Here is a 15,782-nt window from a genome sequence, read left to right on the forward strand (position 1 = left end):
GAAAATCTGCGTGGTCCCGTCGTGTTAGCAAATAGGGATTGCTAACCCGCTAAAGGAGAAGTGAATTCTCAGTTTCCAAACTATGTATACTCCCCATGGCGATATAATTATTGTTTCCTTTAGTTTTTACTGGAACGTAGGGCATCCATGAAGCCGAGCCCTCTCACTATTGCTCATGATCCTCTTCACCTCTCTGTCGTTCCTTGTTGTCGATTCTTGTCCTCTGTGGAACATCTCCACGAGTGTTTAGGCCTTCCCCTTCTTTGAGCACCTCGGAGATTCCAATCAAGTACTTCTTTCTCACTGCCACTCTCTGCTTTCCCGACTGTGTGTCCTAGCCACGTCTCTCCTTTCTGTTTGATTTTTGATCTGGTTTTCTGGTGCTCTTGTCCGTAGTTCTCGATTTTTACCTAGGTCCAGCCAGTATATATCGGGTACCCATAAAAGAAGTCCAGGAACCTTGGCCCGTATTAGAGACTCAAATTCATCCTAACAAATACTGCTAATCTTGTCATTTGCTTTATGTGTAAGAGTGGAATAATCAAGAGCATATAAATGTCAAGTGTTCTCTTACTGAGGAAGCTTCGTTCCATTTTAATACATTTGTGACTTTTTCATTTTAATATAGCAGTTTGTTTTATTTTTAAAATCTTTTTTAAATTCCTCCGTTGGATAAATAGTTTTATTTTCCTCTTATTTTGTTCAGGGAGGATAGTTGCCTAGTTGTACTTCCTCTTAAAACAAAAGTCACCACCACCACTCCTAAAAAAAGTCTCTGTTAAAAAACTTCCTGCCAGAAAAGCTTGATATTGCATAAAGATAAAATGGAGGCAGCAAAAGGTGTGTTACTTTTAAGTAGATTTGAAGAATGTGTAGAAATGAAAGAAGAAAAAATTATTCAAAAAAATAAAAAAAAAAAGAAGAAGAAGAAGAAGAAGAAGAAAAGAAACAAGAGACAGTTTTTACATATTCACTCCCCAGTGGCCTCGAATTGCTGTGTGCTGCCTGCCAGCCAAGCTGACATTGAACCGGCAGATCAGTTAATTGCTGCAGAAGTACGAACGATGATTTAGGGGAGAGGAAAAGAAACAGGTGTATTACCCATCCAGAAGAAAAGTTTGCAGATGGGTGGTGTCAAATTGGAGACCTGCACCAGGCAAGCCGAATATGTCCTCGCACACTCCCAGCATTAAAAACCATATGTTCTCTAAATTATCTGTCCGTAGACTGGTTTGATGCAGCTATCCATGCCACCCTATCCTGTGCTAACCTTTTCATTTCAACGTCACTACTAAATCCGACATCTGCTCTAATCTGCATGTCATATTCATACCTTGGTTTACCCATACTGTTCTTATTGCCTACACTTCCCTCAAAAACCAACTGAACAAGTCCTGGGTTTCTTAAGATGTGTCCTATCATTCTATCTCTTCTTCTGGTCAAACTTAGCCAAATCTATCTCCTCTCACCAATTTGATTGAGTATCTTTTCATTCGTGATTCGATCCACCCATCTCACCTTCAGCATTCTTCTGTAACACCACATTTCAAAAGCTATTCTCTTTCTTTCTGAGCTAGTCATCATCCATATTTCACTTCCATACAATGCCACGCTCCAGACGAAACTCTTCAAAAACATCTTTCTGCTTCCTATATCAAGGTTTGAAGTGAGCAAATTTCTTTTCTTAACAAAGGCCTTCCTTGCTTGTGCTAATCTGCATTTTATGTTCTTCTTATTTTTGCCATCGTTAGTTATTTTTTACTACCTAAGTAACAATATTCATCTACTTCCTTTAAGACTTCATTTCCTTATCTAATATTTCCTGCATCACTTGACTTTGTTTGACTGCACTCCATTACTTTTGTTTTGGACTTATTTATTATCATCTTGTACTCCTTCCCCAAGACTTCGTCCATACCATTCAGCAATTTCTCCAGATCTCCTGCAGTCTCAGATACAATAACATCATTCGCAAATCTTGGGGTTTTGATTTCCTCTCCTTGAATTGTGATTCCCTTTCCAAATTCCTCTTTGATTTCCTTTACTGCCTGTTCTATGTAAACACTGAAAAGGAGGGGGGACAAACTGCAGCCTTGCCTCACTCCTTTCTGGATTGCTGCTTCTTTTTCAACGCCCTCGATTCTTATCACAGCAGACTGATTTTTATACAGATTGTACATGATTCTTTGTTCTCTGTATCTGATCCCACTCACTTTCAGAATCTCAAATAGCTTGGTCCAATCTGCATTATCAAATGTCTTTTCTAGATCTACGAATGCCATGTACATGGGCTTGTACTTAATTTGATCCTCTAAGATCGGACGTAAAGTCAGGATTGCTTCACGTGTTCCTACATTTCTTCTGAAGCCAAATTGATCTTCTCCCAACTCAGTTTTGACTTGTCTGTCCATTCTTACGTAAATAATACGTCTGAAAATTTTGCAGGCAGGAGGTACTAAACTAATGATGCAGTCGTCTTCACACTTTTCACACCGGCTTTCTTGGGAATAGGTATAACAACATTCTGCCAAAAATAGGATTGTTCCTATTTAGGTCTCTCAAAATTCTGTTGAATTCTGACTTCAAAATTGGGTCTCCCATTTCATTAGCATCAACAGCCTCTTCCTACTCCAGAATCATATTATCTACATCGTTACCTGGATACAACTGTTGGATATGTTCTTCCCAACCTTTCTGCCTTGTCTTCTTTCCCTAGAAGTGGTTTTCCATCTGAGCTCTTAAAATTCATACACATAGTTTTCCTTTCTTCAAAAGTTTCCTTGTTTTCCCTGTATTTAGCATCTACCTTTCGTAGGACCATACAACCTTCAACATCCTTGCACTTCCCTTTCAGCCATTCTTCCTCAGCTGTCCTGCATTTTCTTTCCACTTCATTCTTTAATTGCCTGTATTCTTTTCTGCCCTCTTCATTTCTAGCATTCTTGTATTTTCGTTGTTCATCAATCAATTCTAGTATCTCCTGAGTTATCCATTGATACTTAGCTGATCTTTCCTTTCTTCCTAACCTTTCTTCAACAGGCCTATTGACCTCATTCTGTACAACTGTCTATTCTTCCTCTATTGTGTTTCGCTCACCCTCTGTTCTCTCAACTTGTCTAGATCCCATCTCCTTGCATTCCTCCCTTTTTCCAATTTCTTCAACTTCAGATGGCATTTCATGACCAGTAAGTTGTGTTCACAGTTCATGTCTGCTCCTGGAAATGTCTTGCAATCCAACAATTCGTTTCTGAATCTCTGTTCTAATCATAATGAAATCTATTTAATACCTTCCAGTGTCTCCAGGTCTCCTCCACATATACAGCCATGTGGTGTTCGAATCAAGTATTAGCAAGGACTAAATTATGATCGGTGCAGAATTGAACCAGCCGACTTCGTCTTTCATTCGTTTGTCCTAATCTGAATTCTTCTACTGTATTACAATCTCTTCCTTGGTCTACCACTGCATTCCAGTCTCCCATCACAATTAGATTCTCGTCACCTTTTACATATTGTACAAAATCTTCTATCTCTTCATAGATTCTTTTGATTTATCATCTGCCGAACAAGTATGAACATAGATCTGCACTATTGTGGTGGGCATTGGCTTGGTGTCTATCTTGACAACAAGAATCCTTTCACTATGCTTGTCGTAGTAGCTTGCCCACTGCCCTATTTTCTTATTAATTATTAAACATTCTCCTGCATTTCCCCTGTTTGATTTTGTGTTGATAATTTTGTAGTCACCTAACCAAAAATCTTGCTCTTCCTGCCAACGTACTTCACTTATACCAACTACATCTAACTTTAGTCTATCCATCTCCCTTTTCAGATTCTCTAACCTACCACAATGATTCAGACTTCTGACATTCCACACCCACCCGAAGATCCGAATGGGGAACTATTTTACCTCTGGAAAATTTTACTCAGGAGCAAGCCATCATCAGTACATCATTCATACAGAGAGAGCTGCGCTTTCTCGGGAGTTTGTTATGGCTGTAGTTTCCCATTGCTTTCAGCTGTGTAGCAACAACTAAGCCATGTTGAGTATTATTACAAGGCCATATCAGTCAGACTGCTGCCCTTGCACCTTCCGAAAGGCTGCTACCTCCCTACAATGGACCCTTCATTAGTCTGGTCTTTATTAACGTAACCATTGTGGTTTGATTTTTATAATGGTCCATACTGACTACAATCTCTACTACAATAAATACACATTGGACATTTAAAATCAGCCTTGTCAATACTTAGAGTTATTTAATTAATTATTTGTTATCACCTAATACACCACACATGTTTCAAGGACCGTATTGTCCTCTTTCTCAGCATTTTTTTTTCACACTACCAAATATCTCTTGGACCTCTTTACTTATTTTTTAACACCAAACATCAAAGTTCTAAACGTATCTTAATTGATATCTAATGTGTGTCATAAATGAAATAAAATATATTTTAAATGTCATAAAAGAACACTAAACACCATTATTCTATTTACAATATTCTTAAAATGTCATCCTTGTCTGTTATGTAAAAATATTATCAAAGCAAAGCAAAGCAAACCAAAGCAAAGTCACCTCCGTACAGGCCATGAAAGCCCTTGGAGGAGTAGAAGGTAAAGGCTTCCACCATTGTTAACCTCAGCACGTGATGGGGTAGAGTGGTTAGCTCTACGCCTGACCACCTTTGCCCCCAAGAATTAACCTGGTACTTATTTTTGGTGTAGGCTGAGTGAACCTCAGGGCCATATGCACCTCTGGAAGTGGAAATCTCGTTTCTTAAATTTTACGACTTCCTGACGGGGATTCAAACCCATGTCCTTCCGGGCGAACCAAGCACGCCTTTACCGCTTGGCCAGGCAGCCCCTAAAAATACTATCAACTTATTAAAATTAGCGGGTCTTAAAATTTTACTAAAATCTTCCAGTTCAGTAATTGCGTCAGTTAAATGTTGATGGTATTTCTATCTGTCCCCGAACACTCCCTAGAGTGGTAGCTCTTCACTTCAACCTAAATGAATAAGCTGTTGTTCATACATAAACATAATTTTGCGGCTCGGCTGTCTATTTCATTGGGACACGCAAGCCTCCCCACCATGGCAAGGTCACGTGGTTCGCAGGGGAGGAAAATCCACATACTAAATATGTAATGTCAAAACCATGTCAAAACAGCAAAAGGTAATGACATCGAAGTGACATCGTTGGTACCTTTCGCTGTTAATTATGATTTATTGGTGTTCTAAAGAATGACCTTGTTATTTTGCAGTGCTGGAGGGCAGGCGTGCCGGCATCCACACCTGGAGGTTCAGAACAGTGACATAATGCGATTCATCAAAGACATCGGCCCAATCAAATGTTCAAATGTGCAGGACTGGGTGGAAGTAGATGGCAGTACCCTGCGCATCACAGACCACGCCCGTGAGCAGTTCGGCAACATCGAGTGCGACTTCACAGGTCTACATGTTTTCTAGTTAGTAGTCTTGAATACAGGCCATGTTATGCATCAGAATTAAATGGAAACTTTATTAATTGTAGATAATGTTATGAGCAAATGAATCGAAAGGTAGTGAAGGCAGAGTAAGGTTATTACATGATAAACAATTTAAGTTATGTGTGAAAACTAGGGAGCAGATTTTTATGTGCTAAAAAACCTAAAATCATTTGATAAAAATTTTAAAATATTCTGCTGTATATATCAAATAACAACTCATGTTCAAGAAGTGTATGTATGTTGGGTTTTCAGCCCGAAAGCTGGTTGGATCCTCAACAGGTTCACCATTAGCTGTCATAGATGGCCTAGGTGTCACTGAAGAGGCGTACTAGGGAAGTGAGGAGTGAGGTAGTTTCCCGTTGCTTTCCTCACTGAGCCAGAAGTTGCTATTGCATATCAGTCTGCCAAGCCCACTGAAATGCATGCACCAACTGACCCTATCGGCGACATTTTCACACCATTCATAGCAGGGACTGGCTGCATAAGGAATGGCATTACTAGCGTCACTCATACTCCAGCCACTTTCATATTGTCAAAGCCAAGGATAAGACTGACACAGGTCAATGAAAGTAACAAATTTATTCTAGCCCATACCAGAAGACGTAGTGCACTGTAAACACTACATCACCGAGCTCGATAGCTGCAGTCGCTTAAGTGCGGTCAGTATCCAGTATTCGGGAGATAGTAGGTTTGAACCCCACTGTCGGCAGCCCTGAAAATGGTTTTCCGTGGTTTCCCATTTTCACACCAGGCTGTACCTTCATTAAGGCCACGGCCGCTTCCTTCCCACTCCTAGCCCTTTCCTGTCCCATCGTCGCCATAAGACCTATCTGTGTCGGTGCGACGTAAAGCAACTAGCAAAAAAAAAAAACCACTACATCTTGCCAGCAAGGGCTGGTTCAAGAAGTAAATAAGTATAAAGTATCAAAATTCAGGATGGTTCAAAAAAATTGTACACACTGTTTGTAACTTAATTCAATCATTTCAAAACAAAGGGACTTATATTATACTTGCACATGAGATTAATAAGTGTAACCGTTACGTTTATCATGGGTAGGTAACGCTGGCAATTCGCTGCACGTGCACAAGTGGTGGTGGCCAGAACAACGGACAACAGTCGAGTAGGGACAATGGTCGCAGTAAGGTTGTGATTTGCTGTGTTGAAGCAGTGCTGGAAGTGCGAGAACACTCAGGAGGTACAAAGGCGTTGGCAGTAGAAGTTTGCAACACCTCCACCAACACATTCAGTTACCCGTATTCATGATAAGTTTGAAAGTGACAGAACGGTGCATGATGTGCACAAGGCAGGATCTGGCCGATGACGAACAGCGACAAGCCCAGCGTCCAGTGCTGCGGTGTTGCAACTTTATACACGATCACCACAGAAATCAACATGCCAGGGCACGCACGAAAGTGGGGTGAGCCATTCGAGCGTGAGACACGTTCTTAAGGATGTAAAGTAGAAAGTGTACGTTCCATGACTGCTACACGTGATGAACAAAAATGACACGGGCTAAAGGAATGAATACTGCGATTGGTTTGGGCACGTGGTTTGCGAGGATGAGGATTTTGCTGGGAAATTTGTGTGGTCTGACGAGGTGCAATTCAAACTTAACGGTACAGTAAACTGCCACAGTTGTGTCTAATAGGCGTCTGTAAATCTACAAGTTCATGTGGACAAAGCAGTGAATCTAGAGGGGCTTACTGTTTGGTGCGGCCTGTCATCACGTGGTTCAGTTGGTCCCTTCTTCTTTGAGGGTACTGCAACTGGTCACTTGTACCTCGATATGCTTCAGACAAGGATTTTGCCTGCCATCCAAACCCTTTATGGCAATGAAATGTTTTACTTCCGAAAAGATGGAGTCCCACCTCACTACCATTGAGATGTCAGGTTGTACTTGGAAGACACTCTACCAGGATAGTGGGTAGGTCGCAGAGGTTCTGTTGCTGAGTACCCACCTCGGTCACATCAGCAATAATGGAAGTTGGTGGTGGTCATTTCGAGCATGCTGTGACATAACTCTTTCAGTGCCAAAGGGTGTACCTGCAAGTTAAATGTGTCAAAATATATAGATTATCCAATAGCGAGTACATTTTTGGACGACCCTGTATGGTGCTACCAAACGTGCTCCTTAAAGCAAATGGATGTCTGTATATGAAAAGTACAATATGGTACCATTATATTAATTTTTGATATGCCCGAGTAGATATTACGGTATTCACAAAAATGATAATGTTTCATTTAAATATAGCAAAAACAACCTGTCATCTTTGAAAACATCGTACCAGTTTGAACTCGCCAATCATACGAAGGAATATTCGTTGCTAGAAGTAGTTTCAGAATTTCAGTGAACAACGAAGGTCATCTCCAAATTGTCCATCACAAATTCGTGCCAATTATCTTTAAAGAATGCCTTATACTGCGGAAACGATCACTTCATATCACAGGACATCAGACTTGCATATTTAAAGGGGGGACTGTCAGCCTTCGATGTCACCAACATGAGCACCCTCCAATACTTTAGCAACTTTGCACATTTTTTAAAAAATCCTGTATTTTTAGACAAATTTTGATATTTGACCTTTAACAGTCCCCGTACCTGCGAAGCCGAGAGCGAATCTAATTTATTTCCAACAGCACACACTTCCTGTAATGTTTCAGACAACATGTTAGTGGATTTTTCAAGTATGTCTACGGTTTTACACAAGAAACTTAGATTGGCAGATATAAACGCTAAATCATTATTCAAAGAGCTGTCTTTCAGTAATTCTTGAATAATCTCAATTGACAACTTTTATCTATAGCATTCACAATGGATGTGAAACTTTCAAAATTGTCTACATAGTATACCACATCGCTAAGCCAGGTACCCCTACCGGATGACAATAGGCGGAGGAGGAAGTGCAAGACTTGGGGTTTTGTTTTTAAGCAGATTGTTTCTTGAGGGTGCTTTTACAAAGACTTTTTTTTTTTTTTTTTTTTTTTTTTTTCCATTAGAAAGTAATTTATCCGCTTTAGGATACTGAGCGCTTATAGTTTCACATAACCTGTGTAAAGCATGAACTACGCTACGCAAGTGACATGCTTAATTTTCAGAAAGCTGCACCATCAGTGAGTAGAAACACAATACATTGTGGTATTTTACACCTTTTGGCCAAAGTAAGTACATGGTTTCATTAAACAACCTAGCTACAGTGACATGGTTTGCAGCAGGCATTTCTTTACATGCTAGCAACTAAGAATGTTCACAAGTAGTTTTGTCATTCTTCAACACACCAACTACAATATTTTCTACTTTTCTGCCACTTGAATCAGTGGTTTCATCAATGCTCACCCACAGTTTTTCGCTATCACTTACTGCCCGAATTCTTTGTAAAGGTTCTTCGTAACATATTGGGAGATAGTTTTTTCCTTAATGTGGATTCATCTGGAGGCTTGATATTTTGCTTTACGTTGCACCAACACAGATAGGTCTTATGGCGACTATGGGATAGGAAAGGCCTAGGAGTGGGAAGGAAGCGGAGGCTCAAAATTAATGTATTTTGTTAAGAAATTTCTCAGTCCCAGATTATTTATTTTGCCAAGAAGAGTGTTGGTGCAAACAAATGCTCTACATAAATCTAAATAATACTGAGAGTATTTGAATGGGCCTACATTTGAAGTAGCTGGTTCATCTATTAGTAATTGTCGCAAATGCACACGTGAAGCAGTCGCAATGTGCTTATTTCCAGACAAATGCTGGGTTACTTGAGAACGTTGATCTGCACTTACTGTTTTACCACATGGTGGGCAAAATAATACTCTTCCATCAGTAGTGAAAAAGTTTTTAAATTTCTCTACATATTGTTGAAAACTTGCTCCTGTACTCAACTTCACTTTTGTTGTTGTTTTGCAGGTTACGCACGCATTTACAGTGAATCACTATTTCAATGAAAAGAATATCAGCAGACAGTGAAGGAAATATTTCTTGTCTCTTAGAAATTCAGACAAAATCACATGACCACAGGAATGATATATGGACCTGAACAACTAAAGTTACTCTTAGGAATGACACAATCCCATGCCTCCACCAAAGAAAGAGTTGTGATTCACTGAGCATGTAGTACCGGCTCCACTCAATCAACGTCTCGTGTTTAGACGTACAGAGCTGTGCATCGCACATGACAACAGTGCGAAGATCTGAACTTCTGAATAAACATATTTGTGTACCGTACCTAAAATAGACTAGGAACAGTTTTTGAGCTGTGTGAAACTAAACGGAGCGGTTTGAAGGGAGATCTGCTGAAGATTGAGGCCTACTTTAGTTAGTTAGTTAGTTAGTTAGTTAGTTAGTTAGTTAGTTAGTTAGTTAGTTAGTTAGTTAGTTAGTTAGTTAGTTAGTTAGTTAGTTAGTTAGTTAGTTAGTTAGTTAGTTAGTTAGTTAGTTAGTTAGTTAGTTAGTTAGTTAGTTAGTTAGTTAGTTAGTTAGTTAGCCGACACACCACACAACTCTGCACTTACTTTCTCTACCTCTTTTACGACTAAACCTGGATTCTGTTCACTTAGTTTATTGAACACATTCACAGTGCACTGCCTATGGTCACTTCTGAGAATTTTTCCTCTTTTGTGCTTCACTGCATACGATGGCCCTACCTCTTGCTCCATCTCTCTCACTATGAATACGGACACTGACTGGTGCTGCAAGATGCAACATTTACATTTTTACATTTAAAAAATTGATACAGATGTTGATTCCAATAGGGAACCTGAAATATCATCCCGAATTAGCAAATTTATAATATAAATTTAGTTGGGCACAATGGGGCTAAACGCTGGCAACCAGGAACGAGTTAGCTGGAAATTTATAACTTCTAGCTAACAGACCAACAAAATTGGTATTATAAATTTGCTCATTAAGGACGGTATTTCAGGTTTCCTATTGGAATCAACATCTATATCATCTGATGGCCGGGCAGACATCAGATTTTGAAATTGAGACAGAGTCTCTCATAGCACATTGGCACTGCCGGTGGCTCCAAATAGCCTACGCAGAGGCTTCCACGGTGTGCCGTAGCCATGCGTCTTGGTAGGTGTGGTATTTACCAAATGATGAGCCTGACGTGGTACGCTGGGGCAATACGCTGGCAACCAGGAATGAGTTGGCTGGAAAATTTATAATGTCCAATAACGGACCAACTATATTGGTATTGTAAAAAATTTGTGGCAATGTGTATTTTTATGTGAAATAAGATGACCACTCCTTATAAAAGAAAATAACATGAAATACTTAGTATTTATTGTTTTGCTGAACACTCAATTCATGAAAAGTACTGTTAACAAAAAATTAATGCATTTCTCAATAGCCTGCCAGAAATGGAAATAAGATTTCTAATACTGGAACACAATATAAGACATGTAAATCAATAAGAAACCACTGCCATCGGCTATTGTCATTTGTGAATTAAAAATAGGTCGCCTGTTTCAACGATGACATGACACTCAGAAATTTTGCATCCTTCCTAGCAAGATTACTGCTGGCCACAGATTTCAGATGATGAATTATACTTTTATGTTCATTATATTGTTTGTTTAAAATGATGTGGAAGAGAGTATTTGACATAAAGTATATTCTGTTAGTATCACTGGTTCAATTTTGTTACACACTCTGATTTAGGTAAATAATTACAATCTGCGACTGATGAGAAATCGCGGCAGCTTGTAGGTGCGGCATGAGTAACATATACTACACTCTTGACTACAAACAACAGTTGGGACAGATAATGCGAGCTCTCTGAATCAATGTATATTCGTTATCTAACTGTTCGTTATGAGGTACGAACAGTAAATGTGTAACTAAGACAGAATTGCTCTACCATTCTGAAACTTCATGACAGTACATCATTTGCTATTAAAAACTATTTAAAATAGTATGTGTTGCTCCACATTGTCAATACACTAGTGTTGGTTACTGAATGCATGATTCGAAGCAGTGTATCGATTCATTCAAGTATCCGAGTGAATTGATTCACAGGAAAGGCAAGCTCACGGCACACGATTCAGTTTACTCCCAGCGGACAGTGCTGAGTGGCACACTCACTGGACGTTGACGGGGAGCCGAGCTTCCACTGCAGTGAGACAGTGAATCATGGCACATCGAAAGAATCGTGAACGAGCACGGCTCAGTGAGACACAAGATACACACGGCTCCTTTTCGGCTCACTGGACACTTTGCAAGTAATCAGCTTCATTTTCCGTATCAAAATCTATTCACTAAATTTTACACTATTGAGATTCTTCCACCATTTTGATACTTTATTTTGCCTTTTGGCAAATTTTTTATTTATATGTCAACAGTACATGTTTCGTTCCCTATGTAGGAACATCCTCAGCTGTTATAGTGGCTTAGGTGAATGGTTAAGATTTTAAACACATAGATTTACAATACATTGATTCACTTAAAAACTAAATACGAATTAAGATAGATGATATTAAAAACAATGTGGGGTTAGTGTGTTACTGGTATGAGAGTAGATGATTACATGGTTGATTGACTTAAAACTGTCTATTCATTAGAATAGTTGTTCAAAAAATTTTTCACTTTGTTACATAAAAAGTCTGTATACAATTACAAATTTTTAAAAAATGTTTAACTTCATAACATTGTTTGAATTGTTGAAAGTTTTTCTTCCTTTCCTTCCAGGTAAGTTTTTGTATGTTGTGTGCTTGCTTATAGTGCTTTTGATTGAGTCTAATGTGGAAACTTTGGAGCTGATTGCTGATCTATTAATGTGAAGGGAGCCTCGTTTCAAATTTCTTGCTATAACTGAATTCCGAATCTACTGTGACCCTGGAGGAACGTTTGATGCTGCTTTACTTCACCAGACGCAAAATTATCTTATTAGTATTATCAGTTTTGTATGCGATATTGATGTTCCTTTTTCTGAAAATGTTAGCCAGTTGATAAGAGTGCTTATTTAGAAAAGTTAGAACTGCAGATTTATTTTCCTCCTTTCGATCTTTAACTAAAGTTGTTTTTGGTTCATTTTTCACTTTATTTATCATTCTATTAATACATTTTCTGAAGTATCCATTGTTACGAGCAGTTTGGTGGATTATATATTATATTTACTTTTCTGTTATAATTCTTCTTAGACTTAGTTATGTTCATAGCTCTATTAATTAAGCACCTCTATCGAGCAAGTGGCCGTGCGGTTAGGGTCGCACAGCTGTGAGCTTGCATTCAGAAGATAGCAGGTTCGAACCCACCTGTCGGCAGCCCTGAAGGTGGTTTTCCGTGGTTTCCCATTTTCACACCAAGCAAATGCTGGGGCTGTACCTTAATGTAGCCACACAGGTGCACACGAGATGCTGTCAGTTAGTACAATACTTTTATTTACATATTCACAAATTAATACACACACAACCTTAAATCACTCTATAACAAAACAAAAACACTTCACTTGTAGGATATCAGCAAAGCCCCCATTTTTAAACAGTTGACAACTGACACCGAATACCGCAGAGGTTACACTTTGCAACAAAGATAAAACAGATGACTACTGTTCAATTCAACATGGAGACTGCCTGGCTCGGCGTGACAGCCTTGTGCTACTAAACAGTAACACTCTTCCAAACCACAACTCATCCAACAACTGTCACTCACTTCACCATCAAGATCGTCTCTTTATATATATGCTGGCCAGTCTTCCAGAAAGATACGTTACAAAAAAATACCTTCTTGAATATTCTAGAGTGCCCAATACATAGAAATAGTGTACAGAATATTCTCAGTCATTCTAATGTCTATACCCAAGGAGGTCTCTTCCCGCATCGCGCTCACTTTTTTCTCTCCCTGGCCGCCTTCTGAGTGACGTCATGTGATACGAGACAGCGCTCGCCCTTCCTGCTGACACGTATTACCACTACAGTCTAAAATGGTCATAACTTCTGAACCATTCATGCAAATAATGTCCTGACAAGGTTATTCTAATCCTTATAAAATACTGGAGGAAGTCAAACAATTTATTGATGAGGAACTCGAGGATAATATCGAAATAATTATTTAATTTTAAGGAGTTATTTTTTTACCGCGGACTGTTGCATAAAATCGCTTGTATAGGGCAGCCGGTTGGAAGTAGGTATGTGCCATCACGGACTTTTTTGTAGAGGTTTCTATGCTCTACATTTCGTACGCTTACACTTGGGGTCTATCGTTGATGGTTCACGCAGCGTAAGCCAAGAAATCAAGTGACCGACTGCCCGACATTTTTATTTCTTTCTACATATTTACTGTATGTCAGATCACGGATACATAATACTTTTATAGTGGTTCACTACGTGAAAAGTGTTCGTGTTGTCAGTATCTGAAGTAGAACCACTGTACTGGTTAAAATGCAGTCAACGTATTATGGAAACGTGTGTGGCGCTAAAAATTGTCGGCACGTAAAAGAACTCCCTTGGGACAAAATTATGGCACCTCGACCCTCAGAAAACCGCAAGTGTTGTTAGTGAGACGTAACACAAATAACATTATTATTATTTTGCATATTATAAAGACAATAACGACAACAACCATCATAGCCAGTTAGTTTGCTACTGTGATGGCATAACAATGTTTCCTCGTCAGCAATGCTTGGTTGTTGAAACACTTTGTAATAAACTCTTGAATATCTCCATTATTACAGCTCATACGGTAAAAAGGTGTCGGATATAAATGACTGAATGAAAATCACATTTTCTATAATTATTGTTATGTGCTAATAGCCGGGCTGAGTAACAATTCAAATGGTAGAGCGCTGGCCTTCTTAGCCCAACTTGGCAGGTTCGATCCTGTCTCAGTCAGGTGGTGAAGGTGCTCAAATACATAGTTAGTGGGACGTAAAATCCAATAACATTAACATTATTATGTGCTAATAACTTATATTTCTGAATATATTTTGAAGCTCGTGAAATAATACAGTATCCGTGATCCGATATATAGTAAATACGAAGAAAGAGACAAAAATGTCATGCGAAAACAGACCTGTTACTGGATCTCGGTTATTTCAAAAGAGGGCCTCACACATCCGAGTCATGAGTAGTTAAATAATATAGCCCAGTTCGAAATTTCATATGGTGTATTTCACAGTAAGACTGTATCCAGTTGCAAAAACATAATGAAAACTCTTATTTCTATTATTTAGTCAAAATTTCTAGTATTCCATGACAAAATAATTTGTCTCTACATAAGGACCAGGACATTTATTAGGATATGGCATTTTAATGCAAAGGGTAAGGAGCTAGCACTGAGAAAATATGCCAATAAGAAGGCTAAGCTTTGGGCTGGTTCATCAAGTAATTAAGTCTCCTGATACGTACGTTTTAATAATTTAATATAATTCCATAAGATGTCCATATGATGCATATTTTCCTATGCCATTTGATATAAACATTTACTTCATCAGGAAATAAATTAATTATTTTGAGTTGCATGGCAATATTTTATTTCTTATCGTATTATATGTTGTGTATTTGATAGTTGATGTTCTACCTGCTCAGCATGTGACGAAATTTAACGCATTTTCACGTTTTTAAATCTATTGGAAGTGCCGTTACTTATCGAATCGGACTAAACCAGACTATTATTTGATGAAAGATTGAGAAGATGTTTCACAGGCAGGAGAACTCACAGGCTTGCTGTACTGCGACTGTGTACCTTACTCGCTATCGTTCATATCCCGTGACGTCATAGCGCTCCAGCCAATGGAAGCTTCAACCGCCGGAGTAGCCTACCTTTTATTCTAGTTACCTTGGTCTATACCATTCTGGGAGACAGTGTGTTTCACAATTAGGGATTACAATTTATATATATACAGGTAAGAATAGGTATTTACATTAACTGATATAAATGTCTAGATACAGTGCTTCTTTCATTACATAACCTAAAAAACAGCGTGATCATTGAACTATGTAAATAATAACAACACTAATACTAAATGGATGTACACTTCATAGCTATACATACAAGTAATAATAATAATAATAATAATAATAATAATAATAATAATAATAATAATAATTCAAGCTTAATACTTGTATTAATTACCCATGGGTAGAGGCATGATTTTTTTCATTAACGATAAGCGCAACAAGAAATATTTTGAAGCGATTTTGAGATATCATAATGAATCATATGGTTCTAGTTAAGAAATTAGTCATTTTGTTTTCGCGAATTACAGCGCCAAGGCCTATTTAAAGCGAAATTTACTTATTTTGCGATAAGTGCCAAAATTCAGCGAAATTCATGGAAAATAATGAAATTTAATTCCAATATCACGTGT

At 38.5% G+C, this 15,782-nt stretch overlaps 1 protein-coding gene across 1 annotated transcript in view; it reads left to right on the top strand.

The window, feature by feature from the left end:
* LOC136885466 (uncharacterized) overlaps window positions 1-15,782 on the top strand; it is a 203,581-nt gene that overhangs the window by 118,993 nt on the left and 68,806 nt on the right. Inside the window, exon 4 of the mRNA XM_067158029.2 lies at window positions 5,259-5,446. Coding sequence (XP_067014130.2) covers window positions 5,259-5,446 — 188 coding nt within the window. The remainder of the gene's footprint in view (window positions 1-5,258; window positions 5,447-15,782) is intronic.

The sequence above is a fragment of the Anabrus simplex genome, chromosome 14 (assembly GCF_040414725.1).
Source record: "Anabrus simplex isolate iqAnaSimp1 chromosome 14, ASM4041472v1, whole genome shotgun sequence".
NCBI lineage: Eukaryota > Metazoa > Arthropoda > Insecta > Orthoptera > Tettigoniidae > Anabrus > Anabrus simplex.